Here is a 26,509-nt window from a genome sequence, read left to right as displayed (position 1 = left end):
CTTAAAGGAACAATGGTAATAGTAAATGCAGAATGTTTTCGTTCTATATTTCTAAACATAAAAGTTATGGCTGTTTTAGCATTTATTTAAACATGTGTGTATGGTTTCTTTGCTTAATGGAAGCAATTGCTCTTTTGATCATCAACCATACATTGCAATAATAAGATCAACATAATTTTTTTTTTAAACAAACTTCTTGTTGGGTAATTTTTTCTACTTATTTTTTCCCATTCAATCAAAAAAATGTTGATAATAGCTTCTGAATTGTTTTGTTGTTGTGTCTTTGAAAAGATATGTGAATAAGATTTTTGCTTAATAATTATTGTTCAATGCATAATTTTCAAATATTTTTCTCAATATTTAAAAACTTTTTTATTTTTATTTTATTGTTTTTTATTATTTACTAATAAAATGCATTTTTCTTTTTCTTTTTCTTTCTTTCTCTCTTTCTCTCTCATTCAGTGGCGCAGGCGGAGCAAGTGGACATGACTCTGTTCTGATTGCTTATGATGTTTTTCTTCATTGCTCTTCTTATCCTTCTCCTTCTTATTCTTCTTATTCTTCATTAAATTCTTCTTCTTCCTCCTCCTCTTTCTTCTCCATCTTCTTCTCCATCTTCTTCTCCCTCTTCTTCTTTTTCTTCTTCTTCTTCTTCTCTCTCTCCTATGATTCCCATATCCAAAGAAAGAAAGAGCTTTCGATAGAACTTTCAATACAAAAAGTGCAATTTGAAAGTTGGAAGAAAGAAACGAGAGAAAAAGAGGAAGAAGAGGAAGGCGAGGAAGGCGAGGAAGGCGAGGAAGGCGAGGAAGGCGAGGAAGGCGAGGAAGGCGAGGAAGGCGAGGAAGAAGAGGAAGAAGAGGAAGAAGAGGAAGAAGAGGAAGAAGAGGAAGAAGAGGAAGAAGAGGAAGAAGAGGAAGAAGAGAAGAAGAGGAGGAGGAGGAAAATGATGAAAAAGAGGAAGTGATTTTACCCACTGGATTCAGAACAAGCGGACGTGTTATCTGAAGACTTGTGGGAAATTCACTCGAAATAGAAGAAGAAGAAGAAGAAGAAGAAGAAGAAGAAGAAGATGATGATGATGATGATGATGATGATGATGATGATGATGATGACGATGCAGATTGCTGAGTCGATATGAAATGTGATTTAAAAGTGAATGGTGAAGTTGCAGTAGAAGAAGAAGATGGAGATTGTTGGGCGAAATGAAAGTAGATTGTAAAGAGAATAGAGAAGATGACATTAAAGGTGAAGAAGAAACACTAACCGAACCTTCAGTCCTCTTTTCACAATTGGTTTTATAATCATCTTCCAAATTTTCTCTTTCTTTCTCCACTTCTTCTACAATTTTGTATTCTTCTCCTCAACGAACTTTCTCATTTCCTTCACAATCCCCTTAAACTCTTCCGCCTTGCAGATCTTTCTGATCCTTCCGTTTTTCCTAAATCGCAATGGCTGAGTCGAATTCAGGCTGATATTTCGTGTAATGTGTTGTCGACAAAACAGTCTTCCCTTTCAGCAGCTGACTGATGCATTTTGTCGCCAGCTCCTTTCCAACAAGAACATCAACACTCGCCAAAATGTCATCCAACACAAACACCTCAGCCGTTGAATAGACTGCCCTTGCCAGAGCTATCCTCATTCCCTTCCCGCCCGACAGGTTGTATCCTCTGTCGCCCACTTCTGCTTCGTCTCCGCCAGGAAGAATGTCCAAGTCTTGTTCCAGACAACATGCTTGAATGACACGAGCGTAGCGAACGGGGTCGAAGGGAGTGTGGAAGAGGATATAGGATTTGATGGTGTCGTTGAAGATGAAAGGAATCTGAATGGAAAATGATGGATAAATGAACATACGATGAATATTATTAGGAGAAGGGAAAAAATCAGTTCAGTATAAGAAATGATGTACAATGCGTTTATCATTGATTAAGAAATAAATAAAATTATTCAAAATGAAAAATAATTTATTTTCTTTTTTTATTCTTTTTAACTTTTACACCCGATACACTCAAGCCACTGTCTCTCTCACATAACTCTTCCCTTCCAAACAGATTGTCTCTCCCGGAATCGACACAAGAAGCGCCAACTTGCCATAGGAACAATAAGTCCGAAGAGGATTGAGTGGAAATGCTTAGGGAGAGAGGAGGAGATGCTGTGGAGGATGGGAAGAGGAGAAGGCAGATGAGGAGGAAGATGATCCTCATCCTCATCCTCTTCGTCATCCGTGCTATACAACCAGACGAAGGCAGAGCGAAAGGAGCAGAGGAAGGAGGAAAGACGAATGAAACAAGAAGAAGATGATAAAAAAGTTGGCGATGAACGTAATTTATCTTTTTCTTCATTTTTTCATTTTCTTCTTTTTTCTCTCCTTTTTCATCTTTCTCATCTTTCTCTTGTTTTCCCTCACTTTCACTCTCGCTGACTGTTGGTGTTTCGAATTCTGTTTCTTTTCCATTTGCATGTTCTCTTTCCTTTTTGTTGGTAACTTCATAGCGACTCCACACAATCGATGCATTTGATAGGCAAATCACAACATCATCTTCACCATTATGATAATCTTTTTCTTCTTTGCTCCATTTTTCTTCTTCTTCTTTTTCTTCTTCTTCTTCTCTTCTCTTCTCCTTCCCCCTTGTATCTGTCAGCAGGCTCTATTGGCAGCAGTAGCATCTCCATTCTGTTTATGCAACTTCTCTCCATTCAGATGCTGTTCAAGCAACGATGAAATGCTATCCAAGAGATTCTCCGAGTGATTCAATGGTTTTTTTGATGGAAGGAAACAAGACATATACTTTCAAATGCTGATGATGCTGAAAACACATGCCGACAAGTACGACGAAGGTGCGTGCCTTCACAAGCGAATGCAAGTTTCCTTGGATGGAATTGATGATGATCTGTAGGAAGAATCGGCTTTTAAGTGAAGTTTATTTTGGAAGTTTACAGAAAATATCAATAAAGCTAGAAAGATATAAAGAAAAAGAAAAAAGTGGAAATATAAAATATATTGCAAAATGAGGCAATACCCTTTTCAAATTAGCTCATTTTGTTGCCTCTCTTATTGTTGCAGCCTGTTTTTTATCATTTCTTCCCAGTCAGTTTTTTGTTTATTTATTTTTATTTTAACTGAAATCAAAAGAACAATAATGTTACACCAAAAGAGAAAGAAAAAGAAAAAATGAAAGTGAAAAAATGAAATTATCATTGCAAAAAAAGTCAAAAGAATTGTTATTATTTATAATTTCTTTTTTTCTTATTTAAATAAAAAATGCATAAATGTTGCATAAATTGGATAACGTACCTTAATTTGATCAAGCTCTTCAACTGTTGTCTGCTCTGTCCTTTCATATTTGCTTTGGCATCACTCGATTTGTTTTCACCTTTGCTTCGAAATCCACACTGTTTTTGGAGAATCAACAACAATCATCAAAAACAACCCAAAATGATGATTTTCAACAAAATACAACAAGCTTCTTTAAAGAAAAATACATGCCAAGTTGCAACACCATCAAATGATCAATATGCTTGAATGCACTCAAAATTCCTCATGTGCTTTGTTCCGCATCATGCATAAATCTCCCTTCGCTTTCTCGAATTCTTTCATCTTCACTCAGCCTCAAAATCTTATGGGAAAATCTCTTTCAATGCTCGATTTACAATGTTGTCCATTGTTTCCTTGATACAGTTCCTAAGGAATCCAACCATCACATTCCCGAATATCAAAATAATGTGAATTGTTGAAAGCTTGATTCCCTCCATCAATCCTCCTTTTGCCTGAACAACCCACTCAAGTAACGAATAAATAACAAAATCATCCTGATATCTCAAAACTTTTCTCAACACATTAAATTTGAAACATTCACGGAAACCAGCAAACACTCTGAAATATCGGAAATAATCATTTCAATTTAGTAAAGCTTCCAGATAACTCTAAATGTGAGATCCAAAATTGAAATACTAACGTATGAATTTTAATTTTTAGTGATATTAAAGAGCAAGCACGATTTATGTGCAAATTGCTGCTTTTTTGTCACTTTTTTGTTTTTTTCTTAAAAAACCTTTATTGCCTTTTTTCATTCCACTCAAAATGTTGAAATGAAAATTTTTTTCACAAGCAATACGATACATGTGGGATATTTTCCAACGCGATCAACTATTCATCGAAATGCCATCCATTTCAATGAAATGAATTATTGTTGGTTCGATCAGAAAGAAATTAAACTCTTTCGGATTTGGCTAAATACGACCAATATTGCATCTTCTTTGAGATTTCTTTTTTTACACAAATTTTTATTAAGCAAAGGAATTGAGTTTGACAATTATATTTTAAATTTGTCAATTATCAACAATGCTTGTTTTTCTGTTTGTTTTTCTGTTTTTCTTTGAAATTTTGCTGCAAATTGATCTTTGCTAATAATAGACAGAATGGAAATGTGTGATGCCTGCAAATTCAGTGATGACGCTCAAGAGCCGTCCCTTGCAGAGAAATATTCGAGTTTGCTTTAATTGTGTATTTTCAAAGATTTCATGTTTTATGATTTTTGACGATCGGGGAAGAATTGCTTGGCCAGTTGGAACATAGCACAGAAAGCGAGCAGAAACAGAAAATAGAAGAAATGAATGAAACTGTCGAGAAAATGAATAAAAAAGAATTCACATCTGTTTTTACAGAAGAACTGTTCAGTAAAATACGCCAAATGATTGAAGAAAAGAAATTGTCGATAGATAACGCACTTGTGCTGCTGAAGCATGTTGGATATTTTAATATGTTGAATGGAATGTGGAATTTCTATTTTGATAACTCTATGTTAAGTATAAGATTACAAAAAATGATTATTAATGAAAATAACAAGAAAGAAGGAAAAAATGAAAAGCTCCTGATTGATCTCTGTGAATGCAATTTTATGCTGTATAATGATAATACATCAGATGAATTGGTTTCAATCATTGTGCTTTACCTTATGAAAGCTGCCTTGAAGAAAGAGGAAAACGAGGAAATCAAAAAAGAGGTGGAAATGGCTTTATTTGCTTTGAGCAAAATTGGATATCACGTATGAGAATATCTTTTTCGTTTTTGATGTTACTGAATTGTTCTTTCTCTTTTTTAAAGGAAATAAATAAAGAACTGTATTTGAATGAGATCAAAGAAATTATCAAATATCATCAAGAACATCACAACCTCACGCGACTTACTTATCAATCAGCTTGGAAATTTTTAACGATTCGATTTTACTGTGACAAAAGTTTGGAAGCTGTTATTTTGTATGAGCTGCATTTTGCGAGAGAAGCAATAAGAGAACTGGAAGAGCTGACAAAGTGGGTGAATTGGAAAAAGATAGAAGAGGAAATGAGCAAAGAAGAAGCGAATGAAGTGCTAGTAATTAGGAGATGGATTGGAACACTTGAGATTTATTTTTCATGTTGTCTGTTGAGGAATGAAGAATATGTTGGTCTTTTCGGTAGCGTTGTGAGAGTTTTTCGGGCAGCAAAGGAGAATCACAAAGAAATTTTCGAGAAATGTATTGATTTATTAATTGAAGCAACAGAAAAAAGAGCAGTGATAATTGATGGTTTGCTGAAAAGCGGGGCAATTGATGCTGTTTTGGAGGAGATTCAGTGGACAATATTGAATGACACAATGATATTCCAAAGTTTGAGATTATTTATGAAAGTTTCAAGTCGATTAAAAGGAATGAGGTGTGATGAATGGGAAGAAGAGGAGGAAGATGAAGCGGAAGAAGCGAAAAGAAAAGCGTTGAAAAGAAAAGTGTTTGAAAAGATGGAAGAAGGATACGAAGATACAATCACAAGTTATCATGAACAAATTGATTTTCTTAACAGAAAATATTATGATGGATTATCGTTGGATATTTCTGATTATTTTGTAAACGTTTAGCCAAATTCAATTCATTTAATTTTTTCACTCGAAAAACTATCTTTTTCAATTTTTATCATTTCTAAAAATAACAAAAAAATTAATTGAAGGATTTTTTTTTTTCAAAAAATAAATAATCAAAAAAATCCTTTTTTTAATTTCCATCAATAATAGTCATTGAATGAATATCAGTCTTCCATCTTTTTCAAGAAGAATCATTTTTATTTGCATTCCACTGTTCAGTTTCTTCCTCTTGAAGCATCTTGCTAAGTTTGCTTTTTCTCTATCTTTCTGAATTTTTAAACAAATTCATGAAGGAGAAGGCGAATATGAAATGACAATTCCCGAGGAAGAATTCAAGAGAATCAATAGAGAAATGTTTGTGGAAGATTTCAGATATCAACTTCATGAGTTCCACTTGCAAAAGCAAGCATAGTGGAAAAGAACCTAATCTTATTCTCCAATTCTTTATTAGAATGACTGATAAAATAATTCATGATTAATTGCTCTTCACATTCTTCTCATTTTTTCCAGTCTTTCATATCTCTTTGTTCTTTTCTTCCCATTGAAGTCCTTCACTTTTCTCTTCATTTCTTTTAGGTTAGTGTTTTTATTGGCACCTTTTTTTTTATTGGCACCTTTTTTCTATTTCTTTGTGAAAGAAATAATTTTCTATAAGAAACAAAGATTATTTGCTCAAACAATTGTTTTTGTCATCAGCGGATGAACAGATGTGCTTATTTGATTTCGGGGAAACAGTTAAATATGTTAGTGAAATCATCGTATGAAAAAAACACGACAAATTCTTTTTAAAAACAAATTGAATAAACAAAAATTTATTAAAGCAAATACTACCTATATCAAAACTTGAAATGTCTTTTGGCTGCTTAAAATGGACTTTTTTTTTGATCATTACCCAAAAAATTGATTAGTTTTTTTATGATCAAAAAAAAACTTAAGAAGGAAAAAGAAAAATGCAAACAGAAATGGCGTAGATTGACTATCGCATTTATGAAAATAGACTCGAGAGAATGGCTCGAATTCTAATTGACGGAAAAGCCAGGCTTGTGGATGCTACCAACTTCGGTGAATTTTCAAAAAAACACTCATCCATGCAGTGAAGGATGTTAAAAGTGACAGGGATGTTGCCAAAGAAGGAAGACCGTCATTGCTGCGAAAGGAAAAAAAGGAAATTGTTACAGACGTAATTAAAATTGAAGCAAAGTGTGGAACAAACCTGACAGTGAAGAAAACAAAAGAATTGGTTTGCAAAATATTTTTTTTCTATTTATTTGTTTCTATTTAGATTGAAAATGCGATAGAAGATGAAGATTCAGAGATTTCAGTTGATGCTTCACCAAAAAAAGAAATTTCAAAATCCGCGGCTTATTCCTTCTTGCGAAATCAACCAGAATTGATATTACAAAAGCCTAAAATATTGTATTCAAAACGTCTTGCAGCATCTTGTCAAGACGTTTTGAAACCTTGGTACGAAATGCTTGATGATTTGCATTCAAAGTTCAAATACCGAAGGGAGCTAATCTTTAATGTGGATTAAACATCACTGAGATTATCAGATAATTGCCAAAAACTTGTTGCGACATCCTCGGAATCTCCTTCGGCCTATTGTTTAGCACCTTCGAGAGTTCGAAATGCGACGCTTGTGGCTGCTGTTGCCTCAGATGGTTTTTCTTTGCCAACAATTGTGCTTTGGCCAAGTTCAAATGTTCCGGAAGAGTTGACTCCTTTACTATCTCCTTCGCTTGATGTGTGGTGCAATACGAACGGTTGGATGAACTTTTCTTTATTCGAACGATACTCTTTGCGTGTTCTTCTTCCAGAAATATTAGAAAGAAAGAAAAGGATGAAATTGACTGAAGAGAGATGTTTGCTTTTCGTTGATTCGCACAGCTCTCGTGCAAACCTTATTATTTGGAGAAAATTTATGGAATCGAATGTGTATGTCATCATATTTGTTCCTCACACAACACATATTTCACAACCTCTCGATAGAGGTGTTTTTGCTGTTCTTAAATCTGTTTTAAATTCATCAATAGAAATCCCTCAATCTTCAACAGCTTCTTCCAACAGAAAGGCTTTGGCAGACATCCTTCCTCAAGCTCTTCACTCTGCATTCGCACCGTCAGTAATTAAGAATGCATTTGATGCAAGTGGTGTTTTGTTTAGATCATCAGGACCAGTTTCCGTGAATTACACAAATTCTCTTCATTTCCTTTGCCCACTTATTCTAATCGTTTTGATTTTTACGGAAAACTGCTCACAAATGAGGATTTCTTAGAAAAGTGGGAAGAAGATATATTTATTCGAACAAGTGCGAAATGTTCCGAAGCCGAAGAAGAAACAGAAAACATTGAAGATACTCTTCCATTAAAGTCAAAGAAGTAAAGAGTTCATCGAAGAATTTTGCATGATGATATGGAAAATATCGATGAAGAAAATTCTGCAGATCAAAGTTCAGGAAAAAGAAAAAATTGAAGACTATTTGACCCAAGTTTTGTTTATTTTTGCTAATTGAGTCTGTATTTTTTGAATTTTAACACTTCAAAAATTTGGTGCCAATAAAAAAATGGTGCCAATAAAAACACTAACCTATCTCTTCTTCGTGAATAAGGATACCCGTTTCATTCATTACGTCTCAAAATACAATTCTTCAAGAAGATAATCAAATTCCATTTCTTTCTTCCTTTTTCTTTCATCATTCTGTTTTCATTTGCATTTTCCAATTGTTGGAGAAGAAGAAGAAGCCTCATTCACATTCTTTTCTGACATAATCATCCAAAAGTTCTGCTCCAGTTGCATTTCCTCTTCAGCTGCTTCACTGTCACATAATCAAATATTTCTTTATTCATCAATCATTTTCTATCCTAATTCTCTTTCCTTGACTGATCTCTCAATCTCTGCTCAATATTATTCTTTTCATCTCCATTTTTCTTCAATTCATGATATTTTACAAAAATTCATTCTTCCAAACCCGCTTTTTCGTCAAGCCCAATACAAAAGCAATGAATTCATACAAACGTTAAACTTTTCATTTTGACTCGTCGAAGATCAATTTAAAAGTTGAAGGAAATAAATCTATATCATTGAAACAATTTGTTGGTGAATGCAATGTAAAGCAAGACCTGAAGATATGGGAACGACTGAAAAAAGTTTATTTCTGTTTTTAATGATTTAATATGTATTTTATTGTTATTAGAATCTCCAAAATACAAGCGGAAAGTTGTCAAAGATATATATTTTTTATTTTTTGAAAAAAAGTTTTTTATCAATTATTTATGTGTTTGTTGACATTAAAAAAATTTCTTTATCACATAGAATACTCACAAAACACCTATTTATGAACTCAACGATATTTCATCTGATGAAATGGGTGCATGGAAATGGTATTTCGAAAATGTGCTGGAAGGAGAAGCTCCAGAATGAGGACATGATAAATGCAAAAAGATATTCACATCTGGAGGCAAATATAACAAATATTGGAGGTGCTGAAAATGTAGCAAAAAACAGTCAGTATTGAAAAACACATTTTTGGAAGATTCTAAAATTACTCTGAATAAGTTTTTGATGATTGTTTGAAATTATTTCTTTTAAACATCAGCCACACACATTGGTGAACTGCTTGGAAAAAGTGAAAACACAATTCATTCTTGGAAGAATGTTATTTCAGTCAGATGCACCTCAATATGGAACAAAAATCAAGCTTTGGTTGGAGAGCTGGGAAAAATTGTGGAAAATTTCAGAGCTATTTGGAGGTGCAGCAGGTGTGGGCGAGGGAAAAAGAAAAGGCAAATTTGGATATTTGGAGCTGTGGAAAAAAAACCAGAGGGAGGTGCGGGGAAGAACTTCGTGATGATCGTGCCAAATAGGAAGGCTGAGATATTGGGTCCAATAATACGAGCCAAAATTCTTTTTGGAACTTGGATCATGAGCGATGTATGGAAGGCTTATGCCAGATTGAAAGATTATGGTAATGCTCATGATGCTGTCTGTCACAAGCGAGAATTCAAAAACAAAATTTCACATGCCTGCACAAACACTGTCGAAGGTCTGTGGATGAATTTACAGAAATTTTTTTCTAGAACAGGATGCAGAGAAAAGTTTCTTGGTGACTATTTATCTATGTGACTGGTTAGAAGAAACTTGCAAATACAATTTGAGGATCTAATAAAGGAAATCGTCTTCGATTTAACAGAAAAAGAAAACGAATTGGGAAAATCTGAAAGTGAAGAAAGTGACTCAACAGAATCAGAGCTTGAATCTGACATTTAAGTTGAAAAATACACTATTCAAATTACAGAATTTGAAGAATCAGATTCCCTTGGAGCTGGGGACTGTGCAAGTGCATCAGAATTTGACCACATGGAAGTTGATTAATGAATTTTTTAATTTTTTTATAAAATTCTTTCTCCCATTACTTCTTCAATTTTTTATTTTTTGTTTTTGACTTTTTTGCTAACTTCCGCACATCTCTGATGCATGAAAACATGATATCCATTGTTAACATTACTCATATTTTAATTTCACGGAAAAATGGCCATTCCCAAATTATGCTGTCTTGCGATTTTTTTCACTGCTTTCTTTTTAGAAATGCCATGATTCAATCGAAATTCCAAAGCTAAATAACTGTATAAAAATTTTTTATTAAATAACGAATTGGAGAAAATTTCTTATGAATTTTTAAAGGTCAAAATCATAAACGCTCAAAACAAAGTGAATATCAACAGCAAAAACAACTCTTTCACAATTTATTCAGCAAATTCGAAGCTTCAGTGAACATTAACAATGATACTTGACCTTTGTCAAGATATGACTGTAATTGCTCTCTTATTTCATTTTTCTTTAGGCGAAAATGAGTTTTTATCAGCTGAGAAAATGGAGTTTCTTTGTTCAATGCTCTTTGGATCGAATCAATAATTCCACATTGGACAATTTTCTAAAAGCATTTCCAACGCAAGGTTAGTACACAATTTACACAAAAATAAAAGAATAAATAATCAAAATAATAATAATAATAAATGAACAAAAGGAAATATGATATCAACAGAGCAATCGAAACAAACCTCCACACTCACTTGGGAAACACCATCCGCATCTCCTCTTATGCCATCATCATCATCATCAGACATTGCGCTCGCAGAAGACGAAGACAAAATTGGCTCCTTTGCAAACACTGCATTTCTTATCGTTGCCAATAACTGGATGATCGAAGGGCAATGAGAATTCCAGACAGCAGAAGAGGTTATCTGCTCTTTACTTGATTTTGGCAACGGATTTTGCTGAGAACGTTTACTATCGGAAGATGTTGCAGACTGAGCAGGCACAAATGTAAATGACGATGGTTGTGCTGAATGCTCTGTCTCAGATGAAACAGGCGAAAGAGATGAAACAGACAAAGACGAAGACGAAGCGGATTCAGATGCGATCGAATGTGAAGGCGATAGCGCTGGAAAATTGCAATCACTTTTATCAGTATTTTCTAGGCTGTTGCATAAATGTGGCAAAGAAATGCTTCCAGAACATGAGATAAAGCGAGAAATACTTATTTTTCCATTGTGAGTGGATACACATGCAACTGATGGAGGAAATTTTGGATATTCCGAAGGAATAAACCTGTTTTCATTCAAAAGGTCAACACAAAAAACAAAAATTAAAAAAATACAAAAACCAATAAATGAAACATACATATCAAATTCAAAGACCCCATTTTTATAGGGTGTATCAACAGGACCTGAAATAGCAGCTTTCCAAAGTTGAATTTGATCATGGCACACTCTAATCCCAATGAAAGAAGAATCAGAAACAAATGATGGTAATGAAGTTAAAAAGTGAACATCATCTTCTGAAAAGCTTTTAACTCGCCTTATTTCTTCAACGATGCTTTGAACAGTCAATGGAAGAGGCTGATATCCTTGCTGAGAAAGTAAAGAAGTAAACAAATGAGTTTGAACAAAAGAATTTGTTTGATGAGGAGAAATTGGAAGAGAAAGAACAGGCTCGCCTTTTGTTGTTGTTGAATAAAGTAATGGACGGATGATGCGTGAATATGATTCACCTTCATTTAGATTGCCTTCGTTCTCAAAAGCGCAAAGATCATCTGGTACATTTAATGACATACATAAACTATGTTCTGATGATTTTATAGGTTTTGGAGTTGAAGATGGCTCTGCAATGCGAAAGTTATGAGGAGATATAAGTGCTCCAGAAACTTGTTGTGAAGGGTCCAAAAGCTCGTGCTTTTGAGGTGCTGGAGATATAAAAGATGCTCTGTTTTGTTGGGGGTATGTAGGAGAATTTCGAAAAGCATCGACAGGAGGAGAAATCATTGAAAGAGGATTCATTCGAGGAGAATGATTTGAATTTTGATAACTGCATCTGCTGTCCGACATTTTAACTATTAAACCAAAATATATGATAAGTTAAAAAAGAAAGTTCCTGCTCGACTACACATTTACTGCAGGACATATTAATAATTTTAACTTTAATATTTCCTAAAATTAATAATGGCCGAAAAAAATTTGAAAAATGATTAGAATCATAAAAAGCCTGTTGCTGTATGTCTGATAAATCATTTTCTGTTTTTTTTTATCATCTCTTTCAACAAACAAAACTCTTCAAAAAATCGAAAATATCGAAGAAGTGAAGCTCTTTAAAACAGAGAACTCAAATCTCAATTAACATTCAAATAAATAAAAATATTGTTGATACAAAAATAATTCAATATTTATTATCTTTGTGCAAGACCTTTCTTTTAATGTTATGGCTTCGATCTTTTTCTTCTCACAGATAATCGTGGTCACGCCATCGTTCGTTGGAATATACATATATGAGTGTGGATTTGAATTAAATTTTTTTCAATTTCTTTCACTTTCACAATGTTTCATTTTTAATCTCTTTTTTGTCTTTGCTATTAATGTATTTTTTATAAAGATGACGTAGTATGTCTTGTAAATAGCCTTATTACGGACATAAAAGAGAAAAATTGGAATAATAATTGCGTTTGCTAATTTTAATTCATAAGTCTTAACAATATACCAATTATTAATTTTCTAGTTCGAAACATTAACATCTTTCCTAAGATTTTGTTATTATTCAATAAATGACAAACAAAATTTTATTGAAGCTATATGCCTGAATTCACTCCATTCTATTTCATCTGTATGTTCTTTTTTTAAAATCAAACCTTGCTATTTATTTTTATTTCCCCGAAAATATCAAATTATCTCAAAAACTTATTTTCAATTTAGAATCCAGATATTCAAGTCCAACAACAAGTATTCTCATGCACTCTCATGTTGTTACAGCATTTTTATAGCAATTGCCTTGAATCTTCTTCTAAATTACCTTCGAGTCTTAAACTAGAGCTCGTTTTCCAAATTTTCATTAATCTTTATCAAAATTGTTTTGATAAGCAAAGCTCAACAGAGGAATTTTTCCCTCCTTCATTTTGCAGTGAAGAAAACAAGAACAAAATAAGTATAATGACGAAAGCCATTGGAAATTTAGTTTACAATAACGTTTTATTACAAACTCAAATACAAGTGCTTCATCTTCTTTTATATTCAATAAAAAGTGGAATTTATTCATTAAGTAGTCCGCTTCCAGGAGAAGTTGGATTTAATGCAACGAAAAATGATCTAGAATCTACATTACTCATTTTACCGAATCGTCAAATAACATCAGAACCAAACTCAAAAGCCACAATTATTCCAATTTCGGAGCAGTTGCCCTCTTCCTCTCAGCAAATGGAGCACCAAGCGTCTTCGTTCTCTCCCTTTCAGACATTGTCATCTCCTTCTTTCACTACTTCCAATGAAGCAGCTCATTCATCTTCGACATCAGTCGAAGTCCCCTTCCAGTCGCTGCATTCGATGCCATCCTTCACATTAGACACAGGGCCCCTGTCAGATCTGATGTACTCTCATTTCCCCAAAGAAAAGACACTCAGCAACACGCTGTCCAACACCTTCTCTCCATTCACAGACACACCCTCAGCCACAACCTCCTCTTCAGTCACTGGATCAGACGCTATCAACAGCACACCCGCCAACCCACTCTTCAACAGCAACCAGTCAGAACTCCAGTCAAAAGACGGGCCAAATTCAAAGAGCGACAAGCTGCTCAACTGCGACTCAGATCTGGTGGAGATATCGCAGCTGGAGCCGAAGAGAGACAAGAAGGCGCAGAAGAGCAGCAACACAGGAAGCATCACAGACACTCCAGACACACCCAGCCTGCCAAACGGCTTCTCCCCAAAATTCGACAGCGAATCCGCGTTTTCCAAGAAAGAACTGATTGAACAGGCAGTTTTGGATGCTTCTGACAGCACAAACAGCCAGCTGCCTAATCAAATACAGACAACACCACAGTCACCGCCTTTGTCAAACATTAAGACTTTTTCAAATTCATCAGATGTTTCTTCTTCTTCTTCTACCTCTTCTTCCTCCTCATCTTCCTCTTCTTCTACTCCAACTTCATCTTTTCTATCATCTTCATCTCTTTCAACAGACCCGTCTGATATTTCTGCCTCGTTGAGTGTGTCTTCTCCTCCCAAGTTTTCTGTCAATTGTATTCCTTCCTCGCCTCCTTCACCTTCAATGCCATCTTCTTCATCTTCCTCCTCTTCCTCGTCCTCTTCATCATCATCAACTTCTTCTTCTTCTTCTTCATTGATAGCACCATCAGCAACATTAGCGTCATCTTCCTTCTCTCCTTCCTCCTCCTCCTGTTTCTCTCCTCCTCCTCCTTCCACCTCTTCAGTCTCTTCTTCCTCTTCCTCCTCTTCCTCTTCTTCCTCTTCTTCCTCCACTTTGCAGATCAAATCTCCTCCTCTCTCTGCCTCCAGCTCCTTCTTCATGCCCTTCGAGCCGTCTGCCTTGTCCACTCCTGACCTCATGTCCACCCCAAACTCCATGTCCTGTGCGCAATCGTTTTCTCCCTCTCTTTCTGAGCCAAACGTCGATGCCACTCGCATCCCTCTTTCTTCCAACCCAGCAGCCGTCCCCATCTTCGACTCTGCCCCTTCTCTCCAATGGACCCCCTCTTCCTCCAACGCCATGTTCCCTTACTCTCCTGAGCTGAGCCGCCCTCCTTCCACAACAGCCACAACAGCCACAACAGCCACAACAGCCACAACAGCCGCAACAGCAACAGCAATAGTATCCAATGCAACAACACCCACAATCACCACCCCTGCCTCTCTCTCTCGTGGAGGGATCCCACCAGCCAGTTCTCTTCCTGCTCCCACTCTGCGTGTAATAGGCAGAACACTCCAGGAAATAGCATCTTTCACACCACAGTTGGCTCAGCAGCAGCAGCAGCAGCCCATTCAGCAGCAGATGCAGCCGCTGCCCCAGCCGAAGCGGTTCCGTCCTCCGTGGCTGGAGCCGCAGATGACGATGCAGCAAGCAGACAACATGCTCACGCGCGACGGCTGCAATGGCAGTCTGGCTGCACTCAACCGCCTCCACCGCGAGAGATTGCAGCCAGGCGAAGCTATTTACTGTTTGGGAGTCATTCTCGACCATCTGAAGAAAGCGCCAGAGACAGCTGGCCCGCTGATCAACAGGGGGCTGCTGCAGGAGCTGATGGCGCTGCCCTTTGAGGATGCTGTGATGCACGTGTTTCCGAAGAACACAGCGCTAAACAAGGACTTAATCGAGCCTTCCAACAGCAATGAGAACAATATCCAGTCACTCACATCCACGACGTCCTCTGTCGCCTCCTTTGCCACATCCTCCACTGCCTCTTCAGCCTCCTCGCGAGCATCACGAGGGTCAAGAGCATCGAGAGCATCCTCTTCCTCTGCTGCCTCTGACACCTCCTCCTCCACCGCCTCCCGCTCAGTCTCCTTTGCCGAGGTAGAGTACTCCTGCGAGCTCAAAGCCAGCTCCATTCTCTACTATCAGCTGCTCCTCATCCTCCAACTGCAGATCTTCACCGTCATCACCTCCGTCGGTGCCACTAAGCCTTACCCCGATCCCCCCGCCTTCACCGTGCTCAACCCGCAGTCGCCGCTGAAGCTGTTTGTGGAGTCGCTCTGCTTCGACCGCTTCCTCTCTGTTTTGAAGTCATCAAAACGGACAGCCTCGAAGAAGATGCGCCATGTCAACGAGCTCATCGCAGCCACTGCTCAAAACGATGGACTGGGCTATCCTTCTATTTTATCTCCTTCGCCTTCTCCTTCTGTCTCAACTGCTTCTACATCTTCAATTCCTTCTTCTTCTTCCTCCTCTTCTTCCTCTTTACCATCTTCAGCTCCATTGCCTGCCTCTTCTTTGCTGACAACACATCCACAGCAGAATGTGCGTGACATGTCTTCTCTTCTCACTGTCATACCAAAAGAGAATTCATCTCCCTCTTCTTCTTCTTCTTCATCTTCTTCTCCCTCTTCTTCTTCTTCTTCAGTCATTCCTATCCATTCAAACTCTGCATTTTCTACTTATTCTTCATCTTCCTCTTCCTCTTCTTCCTCTTCTTCCTCCTCTTCTTCTTCTATTCGATCCACTTCCGATTCCATCTCCACATCCTCTTCTCATTCTTCTCATTCTTCTCACTCTCCTTCTCGTTCATCCAACACACCAACCTCCATCTCCTCTGACTCGAGTCATTCTTCTTCCTCTGAAGGCTCTCTGGCTGCTCTGCTCATCACCGTCCCTTCTCCAAAATCTTCTTCTTCTTCTTCTTCCTCTTCTTCATCTCATTCAACTCAACCAGCTTCAAAATCTCTCTCAAGTTCTCTTTTGTTTGCTAACTCCCCTGCTCCTGTCCAATCTTCTTCTTCTCATTCTTCTTCTGATAATCCATCATCATCGTCATCATCGTCATCATCTTCTTCTTCCTCTCCTTCCCTTCCTCCTCCGCCTCCTTCATCATCATCATCATCATCGTCTTCTTCTTCCCAGACGACCATACTCCTCTCTCCGCCCACCTCCTTCATCGATCTCCCTCCTCTCCCGCCCATCCTCTTCCACGCCGCCATCTTCTTCCACTGCAACGAATGCCTCAACAACATCCTCATGATGACTCATTTCGTGCAGTTCACAAAACTGAGGGAGAAAAACATTCTGAAGCTGCTCACGGCAAAGGAGAACGAGCTGCGTGGGCTGAAGATGCTTCCGGACGATCTTCTGAAGAAAGTGCTGGAGGAAAGAAGAGAAGAACAAGGCTTGTGCAGCAGAGAGACGAGGAGGGAGATTGAAGAGGCAGCCGCCAAAAGCGACTGGGGAAATATGAGCAAAAACTCGAAAGTGGCAGCGCAGAAGATATTCGAGTTTCGACGAAGCAGTCTGACGAATGCGATATTCCTCTGGGGAGACATCCTGTTCCCGCTGTTTGTGAGGAAGTCAGTCAAAGTGGCTGAAGAACTCGACGCTCTTTCGAAGACGTCGATGCCCTGGCTCGACCCCAGACACGATTTGAAGGTGAGAAGTGAAGGTGATCCTGCTTCATCTGCTTCTGCTTCTGCTTCTGCTTCTGCTTCTGCCTCTTCTTCTTCTTCTTCTTCATTATCGCCTTCACCTTCATCATCATCTTCTTCTTCTCTTCCTCCTCTTCCACCCATTTCATACATTCCATTTCAGAACATTTCAACACAGATGGGCATGCCTTCCATTGCTCCTTTGCCTTCAAGATATTCAAATTATACTCTTCTTCTTCCTCCTCCTCCTCCTTCTTCTTCCTCCTCTTCTCCTTCTCCTTCTTCTCTATCGCCCACATCACCTTCACCCTCCCCCTCGCCTTCTTCTTCTCCTCCAGCCAATCCTCATTATTTCCTCACCTCCGGCACGAGAGAGGGCATGATGAGTTTGACATGGAGCGAAGGCGTGCAGCATGTTGAAGAGCTTATCGGAAACGTGAAGGACCACGGAAAGACTATCGTCAAATGCATCAAGCCAAGATTGGGTATGAAATTGGATTATTTTGCTTTTTTTTTTTGTTTTTTTGTTTTTTTGTTTTTTTGTTTTTTTGTTTTTTTGTTTTTTGGGTTTTGACAAGGATAAAAATTGTGTTGATTATTTTAATTGATGTTGAAATTGGCCTTTTGATGTTATGATTTAATGTTATTCTTCTTTTTCATTTTGCTTTTCTTTGATGTTTATGTTTTCTTTCTTATCATTTTGACTTTTATCTTTTCTATTTGTTTATTTGTAATTTTCAGTTGAAATTGGAAACACGCAAATCCGCTTTCTTGTAGCCAACCCTCTTTTGGTGCAGATAAAAGGCTCCAGACTGACAAATGTGAAGCGGAACGACACAACAATCGTGGTTGACACAGTCATCGATCAGGTTTGTTTAATTTGCTCTCTTTTTTCATTTATTTATTCATTTATTCATTTATTTATTTGTTTTGTTTTGTTATTTGAAAATTCATTCTGAATGATAATCAATTTGCTTTTTGTTCTTATAATGATACAAACATTTGAATGGGATATATTCTATTTGATGTGATATGCTGTGATGTGTTGTTCAGGGCATCTGGTATTGCGAAATGAAATTCTCAAACACATCTCCTGAAAGAAGTGTGAAAATTGCTCATTCATTTTGAAAAAGAAATTGGATAATTTTCTTTCTTTATTTTTTTTTTCCTTTCTGTTTGCCATTTTATTGCTTTGCCTTTCATTGTCTCATTTGCTTAGTGATTGGAATTTGTGAAAGCCAGTTTGTTCCACCAGAACAATATGTTCTCGGAAGCACAGAAAGTTTGCATTGCTTTTTTTGGTAACTTTTGACAATTTTTGAACATACAATTTTTTCTTTTCTTTTATTTCGTCTTTTTTTCTTCCTCAACGATTTATGGCAATTAAAATGATGATATTTCCGTTTTTCAATTCATAATCATGAACAATTATCGCATTGCATTTCTTCAAATGAACAGAAACTGCATCTTTTAACGCGAAAAAGTGTGTTTTCAATTCTTTTTAAGTCATATTGTTACTTTATTTTTGATACAACTTAATCATTTTCTCATTTTCTGTGTTATGTTTCATTTTTGTTCATCAATTCTATACACATTTTTAGTGGCTGTTTGATTCAAAATGGGCAGACGTATTTTGGGAATCCCATTTGGAGCGGAAACGAGAGTGTTGGGATGCAGATTGACATGCAGACACGAACAGTCACATTCTTCCTGGGCTCAAAAATGCTCCCCCACCGCTTCTCAAACATCCCTCGGAGAGTGAAATGCGCTGTATGCATCAATTACCTTGTTTTTATCTATTTTAATATTTAATTCTTTCTTTCTCTCTCTTTCTTATATTTTATTTAATTGAAATTCAATGAAATTCTACTTCTCCTTCATTTTTCTATTTTATCTTTTATTTTAATGATGCAAATTCTTTCTATCATTCGAATTCACTCAAGGCATTTGTGAGACACAGCTGCTGTGGAATCGATGTGACGTGCCTTCAACCTCTTTTTGGGCCTCTTCCTGAAACTTCGACATCAAGTGTGGTTTTACACAAATGGTTGAACGCTCCATTTTCTCAGATGAAAAACTTGAAATTCGTATGAGGAAGGAATAACACGTATTTTATTTTGTTTCACAAGTTTTGCCTGAAAGCTATAAATCTTATTTAAAAATTGTAAATAAATATTAGTAGTTAGTTATTATTGGTGCAATCAATTGCTTTTGAACGATAAAATCTGAATATTTCAAAGGAGAAATATTTCTTTTTTATTCTTCAATGCGATTATTTGCAACAATATTACTTTTACTTCAGTTTTTCGTTGTTCTTTTGTTTCTCTTTTATTTATGTTTTCCATTTTTATTTTTTTCTTGCTTTTATTTCCAAATAACTCACAAACACCAACTTTCGAAAAAGAAAGTGCAATATAAATCGAGTATAATCACATACAAATTTGCACAATTTTGTGTGATTATATTCGATTTATTTGCTTTCCAATGACAATTTTCGAAGTTATGCATAGATTTTGCTTTTTATTGTTTATTTTTTTCCCTTTCAATTCAATTCAGAGATTCCTAAACAATAGCTATTCATATTTATTATTGTTCTTTTTATAAACACAAACATTCCATAAAGTCAATTTTAAATGTTTTAACTCCAACAAAATGTGTCTTCATTTTTTCAAACAAAAACTTTGATAATTTCTTTAAGTTAAAAATGATAAACTTGATAAATTGGCGTTTTTTGAAATTAAAACATAAATATACAAACATAAAACATTCAAAATTAAAAATGAACGATACTTAATGACTGTTCAAGATTATGAGTCTTACAGATAGAATTATTGACAGGGCATTTTACAAAAAATCGCAACTCACAACCACATGCAATTTTTTGTGCTCTCCAAAATGCTCATTTCCCAAATGATATACAGCTTCAAAACAATCCATTTGAAATCTCTTCAAGAATATTTTCATCAATCACATGAATCATCATCACCATCAAGTCACTACCTCCTCCTTCTTCGAACGATTCCTTTGCCATCTCCACGATATGCAGAAGTTTCACCAAACGTTCATCTTTTCTTTCTGTCACTGAGTCAGCTTCATATGCGTCCTCTTGCTCTTCCATTTCATACTCCATTTTCTGCGGAATGGAGTAGATGTTGCTCAGCACATACAGCACATTCATCAATGTTGCTGTGATTGACGTGCTCACAACCAAATCGAGGCAGAAGGCAACATAAAGTGGAGGAAGAAGGGGAAGCTGAGGAGATGAATCAGAAGTGTTGATGATATGCGTTGGGGAGATTGTGCTGGTTGCCCAAAACAGCATCAGAGCATACTCGTGGCAGAAGAAGTCGCAGAAAGCAGACGAAGGATACGATTCGCGGAAATAAGGGTGGAGAGAGAAGAGAGGTGATGCACATATCAAAGGCATCTCTTCTCCATCGTCGATGAACCCGGGCTCGTCAATGACTCTTGTTGCCTTCTGCTTTCTGAACAAATCAATTACGTCAGTCGCACCCAAATGGATGGTGTTCAGCAGAGCCGATGAGTTGACCAGAGGAATGGCCGACCCGTTCTCTTCCAGACAGCGCCGCACGATCGAAATGCTGAGCATCAGCAGAGTCACATTGAGGAGTACAGGCGGGCACAGAGAATATGATGAGGGCTCCATTGTGAAGAGAGGCAGGATGCTGAAGTGGCAGGCAGGCGGAACAGAAAACATGCCGTTTGGAGGGAAAGGGGTGAAGGTGTTCATTACAGACGAATGGAGCAGCTTTTGGAGTGCAGTGTAGAAGTTGGAGTTGTTGAAAGCATCGACTGCTTCGTTGGATGAAAGACACGAGCGAATCAATGTGAAGAAGCACAAAATTGGCGTCTGAGACAATTGCGCGCTGTGAGATGAGGATAAAAGAAGTGCTCTGAACAACAAATAAAAAACATCAAAATCAAAATGAAAGCAATGAATTGTTGAAGATTAAAAATGAGAGGAAAGAAAAAGTATTGTCGAAGTGCAAACTGTGTAACGCTTTCTATCAATGGGAAAAGTTGATTGTCAAAAAGATAGTCTCGAATTGTATCTGATCAAAAGAAGAAAACAACATATTGAGGATGAAATTGAGAAGTTTACATAATTTCAAATTGATGTAACATTTGTTGTTTTTTTAAGAAAACGCATTTTTCATTTTACATAGAAACAAAAAATTTCTCGAACTTTTAAATTGGCAAGGAGGAATAAATAAATTGCAAACCCAATGATGAAACAAGCAAAGAAAGAGAAAAACAGCAAATTGACAATGCACTTAACACAATTTCCATTTGTCGAATATCACAATGAGAAATAGTATTTCGTGCATCGGAATTTGTTTCTGTTCCATTAAATATGCAAGTATCACTTCTTCTTTCATCAATAGATTCCAAATCCGAGTCAACAAAATCTCCGTCTTTCTCTTTTCTCTTCTGCATTTTTGGCTTTTCTTTTGAAAGAATCTGTTCTTCAAGCTGCTTCATCAAATCACAATGAAACGTGGCTGCTGAAAGCAGCAGCTCAAGCACTCTTTTTGTTTCTTCGTCAATCTCTTGTGGCTGCATCTCTTCTTCTGAATCGCGTTTCTGCTGCATTCTGAGATTGTTCCTTTGCGCAATAAGCATCGAAAGAAGCAGAAGAACAAGTCTCTTTTCGTGCGAGCTGATCAATTCTTTGTCGTGCTCAGCTTTCTCTTCTCCTTTTAGCGATACTACCCATTCCTTTTTCACATATCGTCGCTTCTTTCCATTTTTAGCAGCGTCTTTTTTATTCCTCTTTGGCATTATGAATGATAGCATAGACGAAAGTGCATTCGATTTAGAGGACGATTCAGAATATTTGTCTTCTCCATCTTGGAAGCACTCAATTTCGTTGTCTTTGTGGCTGATAAAAGCTCTTTCAAGAAAGATCATCAGCTGATTCAATATATCATCTCCTTCTCCGTTCCATTCGATCTTGCGCTTGGCTTGTTTTTCCTCTTCAGCCGTCAAAAATGACTGAGAATACCGATAGTCGCTCACCTTCCGCAGAATCCCATTCTCAAGCAAGAAGCTTCCTTGAGTCTTTCTGCACTGCTCTGCTTCGTACGAGCGTATCGAGTTTACCTGGAAATACATTTCAGACGGATTGTGTGTTGGGCTGGAGTCTGAATCATCAAAAGGAAAAATGCTCATCACATTGAAAAGAACAGTTGCAATAACTCGCATGATGTTCATTCGCGTAGGCGGATTGCACAACCTCATAATAGGTAACTGCGAGAATATGCAAAAAAGAGGCTGAATGCAATCCACATGTGCTTTGGAGCGCAATTGCAACTTTCTGGATATAACAGAGTATTCACCAGGAGGGAAAGCTTCATCAATGCAGGATGCGATTGACCTCTCGTTTGAACTGATTTTTGAAATTCGGCGTTGCACTTCACTGCGCAATTTCCATCGCAATGTTGGATGAATATGAAGAGAGGCAATTAGCGAATACAGAGTCCTTAAAAGAGCTTCAGAAGGAGAAGGTGTAAAATGCGCTGTCGCAATCAAAATTGTAATCATATCTTGAACTTCTATTTGACTGAAAAGAGCTGAGCAATAACTGTTCATAAAAAAACTTTCGAGCAGTTCTCCAATTATGTGATACATATTTACAACTTCATCAAATGATAGGCTTTCGCTTATATTTGGTAGAACAAGATGCCTAAGTAACTCTTTGGGGAAAAAAGCATTCGAAAGTTTTTTGGTGACTGCTATGCAAATGCACGAAATTGTCTTGCCCTCTCTGAAGCATTTTTTTGCAAACATAAAATGAAATTGTTCGATTTGTTACCATATCTAAAATAGTATATTTTAAGAATAAAATAAATATAAACTCTGATTGTAGCTCTTTCATATAATAATACGATTATCAAATAAATTTTCAACCATTCAAGCAAAAGCAAACTGTTTTTCACAATTCCTTGAGCAGCAAAAATTACGTTTTTTCTAAATATCAATTCTTCATCTGAAAATGGATTCATAAACTTTTTCTCTTTAAAACTATCAATTTTGCATATAAAAATATTTCTTGCCAAACCAAACTTTGTGGAGAAATATAAAAGTTAAAAAAGGCTCAGATTCAAACATTGCATACAAAAAAACACAAATAATCAATTCCCGCTATTGTCTAGATTTAATCTATTTTTTCTAAATGCTATTATAGAAGTTATCTCAGTTTCAAATAACTTTCAAAAACTTTTGATAAATAATTATGGTATAATGAATAGTATTTGGGCTAAATTTTTGAAATAATGAGAAAAACTGAGATTTGTTCCAAACTTTTTAAACAATCATTTCATTATAAATCAACATGAACAATGCATACTATTACAATTAAATCGAAAATCGGGAATAATATTTAAAAGAATTGAGCGGAACAAAATTCATAAAGCAAAATATTACGTTCCAATTTGGGAAGTTATATTTTTTCTTTATGAATTTTGTCCACTCAATTATTTCCTATAATTTTTATTTATTCATTATTTTCTTCATTCAAATGCGTGGGAATGTGAGACTTATTATTCTTAAATTGAGTGAAAGTTTGGAACAAATCCTGATTTTTTCTTTAATAAAATACCTCAAAAGAACAAAATTTTCTTTCACCATGTTTATAAATACATCGTTTTAACAGAAAAAAAAAAGATTATGACTGTTTTGAACAGGTTTTTCATCCAGTTTGAATGAATTCGATTTGTGAATAATTGGGATTTCGAATTTTCAACAGTTACGGATATTTGACAAAAAAAATGAATAGAATAATTAAACAATCAGAGAAAGAGAAAGAGAGAGAGAGCGAGAATTATAACAACATCAATGCCAACTTTTTTGATATTTGTTTGATTTTGTGTTTGAAAAGAAAGAGAAAGATAATTACGAAGCTGGATGAGATCAAACATTTTTCATGAAAATTAAATTATTGAGATTCACAATCATCACAATTGCTCAAATCATAAAAATTCGTTATGATTGCAACAATCACGCAATTTTCGTTGTTCATCGAAGTAAAAGAACAGCAATTAACAAAAGTTAAAAAGCACATAAAATTTGCCAAGACATTATCTCGAAGACCCATTCAAAGAAAAACAAAACTCATAATTTGGACTTTCTGACAAATCAAATTCAAAAAAAAAATTATATGTCACCATGCTGAAAGCATCCATGAAGTGCCATTTGACTTTCTTGTTTTTGTGCTTCATTGCATGCGAATCAAATGGCGCTGCCAACTGCTCGGAACATTCACCATGCAAAGCACACTTGCCTTTCAATTATAAGTCCATTGGCACATCCAACAACAAACAGCTATGCCTTTTCAAGGGTTTGTTGAGTGCTCCAAAACAAACTCAGCTGCTCAGCCGCCACTGTGCAACAATGGCCAACACCTCTTTCCTGCTGTCTGACACATCCCTTGCATGCTGTGCACCACACGCCTGCCTTGCCATCACCAGCAGCAATGCCACATTCACATCTTGCACTCTCTCATACACCGCCAAATCAACCCACCATGTTGCCCAGCTGCAATGTGCATCCCTGTGGCTGTTCAACATCTCGCTGGCAGTCTCTAACCCAGCTGCCCCTGTTTCATCCATTGCCAGCGGTGCTGACCATCCTGCCAGCTCAGCGAGCTGCAGAGTCTCAATATCCTCATCCCTCTTCGACTCCTGCTGCGTCTGTGCTGGCTCTCCGTTTGTCGCCACATCTGGCATATCCGATGTTGAGCTGCTGCATTCATGCTTCACAAACATCACCCACACCACAAACATGAATGAGCCCCTCGATATCCCCACCCGCGAAATCAGAACAGTGATGTCTGGATGCTCCGTGAAATGTGTCGAATCCCCATACAACGGAGGCTTGTTCCATGCACTGAACTCCAAATCTTTCACTCACTCATCAGCAAACACTTCCTTTGAGAACTGCCACAGACACCATAATGCCCAGCCAGTGATTGGAGATCATTCAATGTTAAGACAGAACATTTCAACAGGTGATGCAACGTTCGTTGATTGCCACTTTTCTACGTTGGCAAGTGATTATGGTGGAGCAATTCGCTTCACTTCTTCGGGAGTACTGAGTATCTCACATTGCATGTTCAATAACTGCAATTCTTCGTATTGTGGAGGCGCTGTTTCCTTCAGAACAGGAGGAAAAAACACAATTATTACAAATACATCATTTTCGCTTTGCAACTCTGGTCATTCGAGTGGTGTTGCAGATTTATATTATATGAATTCATTTATAATCAAAAATTGTAATATTTCATCATGCACAACACAACACGTTGGTTCAAGTATGACTTCATACAACAATAGCAATGCACAATGCTCTATTGAATCAATCGTCTTTTTGAATTGCACTAAACAATCTCGAATATATCACGGAGGTTGTTTAGGTTTTTATGAAAATTCATGGGCAATTGTTAAAGATTGCTGTTTCAGAAACTGTTCGAGTGACAACCATGGAGGAGGAATCAGCTGGGATGATTCAGGTGGTGTTCGAACTTCATTTATTTATTATTGCTTCTTTGAAAACAATTCTGCTGCAAAAATGGGTCACGATGTGTATATCGACAGCGGTTGGACAAACATCAATGATGAGTGCTTTGTGCTCTGCCGCTCGACAACAGCTGGCTCCACAAACAGGGTTGTGAAGGGGATGCAAGAATGCAGCTCCTGGATTCCAAACACTTTCTTCGATCCTATCCTCGTCAACAGTGCCAGCGGCATCGACCACCAAGCATGCGGATCGGCTGATGCAGGAGACATCCAAGGCAGAAGATGCAGAACCGTGGGATATGCAGTGGGCGTGGCCAACCCGCTGCTCCAAACAAAGGCTGTTGCAGTCGAGGAGTGTGTGTGCCACGAAACAAGGATCAATGTGTGCACACTCACCATATCCTTCAGCGGCGCTGGCGCTGACAAAACAGTGCTGAGTGCTGATGCCACAGACAGCACAGCCCTCGTGCAAATCACAACTGGCAGTGCCACTTTCAGCTCCCTCGCATTCCGCAGGAATGCAAGCGCCTCGCTGCACTCCCACCTGTTCCACCTGACAGACATGCAGGGATGCCTCGAAGTCGACCACTGCACAATCACTGCAGCAGAAACACTGCCCGATGCACCATTCGCTGCATCCGTCATAACTGTGGCTGCAGGGCATGT

At 37.1% G+C, this 26,509-nt stretch overlaps 7 protein-coding genes across 7 annotated transcripts; 2 read left to right on the top strand and 5 right to left on the bottom strand.

Annotated features, from left to right (window-relative positions):
* Positions 1 to 555: 555 nt before the first annotated feature.
* Positions 556 to 1,308, bottom strand: MONOS_10619 (uncharacterized protein; the record flags this gene model as incomplete). The annotated part of the gene is made up of 3 exons (XM_067863082.1): positions 556 to 663; positions 717 to 1,127; positions 1,273 to 1,308. The coding sequence occupies 3 exons, from the start codon at positions 1,306 to 1,308 to the stop codon at positions 556 to 558; spliced, it is 555 nt and encodes a 184-aa protein (XP_067718759.1).
* A 31-nt stretch (positions 1,309 to 1,339) lies between these two features.
* On the bottom strand, positions 1,340 to 1,852 carry MONOS_10620 (putative ATP-binding cassette transporter, subfamily C, member 1, cluster I, SmABCC1; the record flags this gene model as incomplete). Its single annotated transcript, XM_067863084.1, has 1 exon — positions 1,340 to 1,852. One exon carries the CDS (start codon positions 1,850 to 1,852, stop codon positions 1,442 to 1,444), a length of 411 nt encoding a protein of 136 aa, XP_067718758.1. The 3' UTR covers positions 1,340 to 1,441.
* Positions 1,853 to 4,224: 2,372 nt separating this feature from the next.
* MONOS_18383 (uncharacterized protein) lies at positions 4,225 to 5,976 on the top strand. Its single transcript, XM_067871399.1, has 4 exons — positions 4,225 to 4,304; positions 4,415 to 4,489; positions 4,552 to 5,045; positions 5,105 to 5,976. The coding sequence occupies exons 2-4, from the start codon at positions 4,420 to 4,422 to the stop codon at positions 5,888 to 5,890; spliced, it is 1,350 nt and encodes a 449-aa protein (XP_067718757.1). The 5' UTR covers positions 4,225 to 4,304; positions 4,415 to 4,419; the 3' UTR covers positions 5,891 to 5,976.
* A 4,531-nt stretch (positions 5,977 to 10,507) lies between these two features.
* Positions 10,508 to 12,276, bottom strand: MONOS_10621 (putative Ubiquitin-conjugating enzyme; the record flags this gene model as incomplete). The annotated part of the gene is made up of 3 exons (XM_067863085.1): positions 10,508 to 10,823; positions 10,951 to 11,500; positions 11,573 to 12,276. 3 exons carry the CDS (start codon positions 12,274 to 12,276, stop codon positions 10,629 to 10,631), a joined length of 1,449 nt encoding a protein of 482 aa, XP_067718756.1. The 3' UTR covers positions 10,508 to 10,628.
* A 437-nt stretch (positions 12,277 to 12,713) lies between these two features.
* On the top strand, positions 12,714 to 19,890 carry MONOS_10622 (uncharacterized protein; the record flags this gene model as incomplete). Its single annotated transcript, XM_067863086.1, has 12 exons — positions 12,714 to 12,717; positions 12,818 to 12,885; positions 12,941 to 13,045; positions 13,135 to 13,254; positions 13,394 to 13,404; positions 13,479 to 17,791; positions 18,048 to 18,175; positions 18,360 to 18,408; positions 18,526 to 18,588; positions 18,765 to 18,789; positions 18,908 to 19,076; positions 19,250 to 19,890. 12 exons carry the CDS (start codon positions 12,714 to 12,716, stop codon positions 19,397 to 19,399), a joined length of 5,205 nt encoding a protein of 1,734 aa, XP_067718755.1. The 3' UTR covers positions 19,400 to 19,890.
* A 52-nt stretch (positions 19,891 to 19,942) lies between these two features.
* On the bottom strand, positions 19,943 to 23,094 carry MONOS_10623 (uncharacterized protein). Its single transcript, XM_067863087.1, has 3 exons — positions 21,551 to 23,094; positions 21,319 to 21,379; positions 19,943 to 21,220 (listed from the first exon to the last, which is right to left on the bottom strand). Exons 1-3 carry the CDS (start codon positions 22,956 to 22,958, stop codon positions 20,230 to 20,232), a joined length of 2,460 nt encoding a protein of 819 aa, XP_067718754.1. The 5' UTR covers positions 22,959 to 23,094; the 3' UTR covers positions 19,943 to 20,229.
* A 1,597-nt stretch (positions 23,095 to 24,691) lies between these two features.
* Positions 24,692 to 25,111, bottom strand: MONOS_10624c2 (uncharacterized protein; the record flags this gene model as incomplete). The annotated part of the gene is made up of 1 exon (XM_067863089.1): positions 24,692 to 25,111. One exon carries the CDS (start codon positions 25,109 to 25,111, stop codon positions 24,692 to 24,694), a length of 420 nt encoding a protein of 139 aa, XP_067718753.1.
* Between the last annotated feature and the right edge of the window lie 1,398 nt (positions 25,112 to 26,509).

This window comes from Monocercomonoides exilis (assembly GCF_001643675.1).
Source record: "Monocercomonoides exilis strain PA203 chromosome Unknown scaffold73-115670, whole genome shotgun sequence".
Taxonomy (NCBI): Eukaryota; Preaxostyla; order Oxymonadida; family Polymastigidae; genus Monocercomonoides; species Monocercomonoides exilis.
The sequence above is the reverse complement of the archived record's forward strand: the minus strand, read 5'-3'. Positions and strand labels throughout refer to the sequence as shown.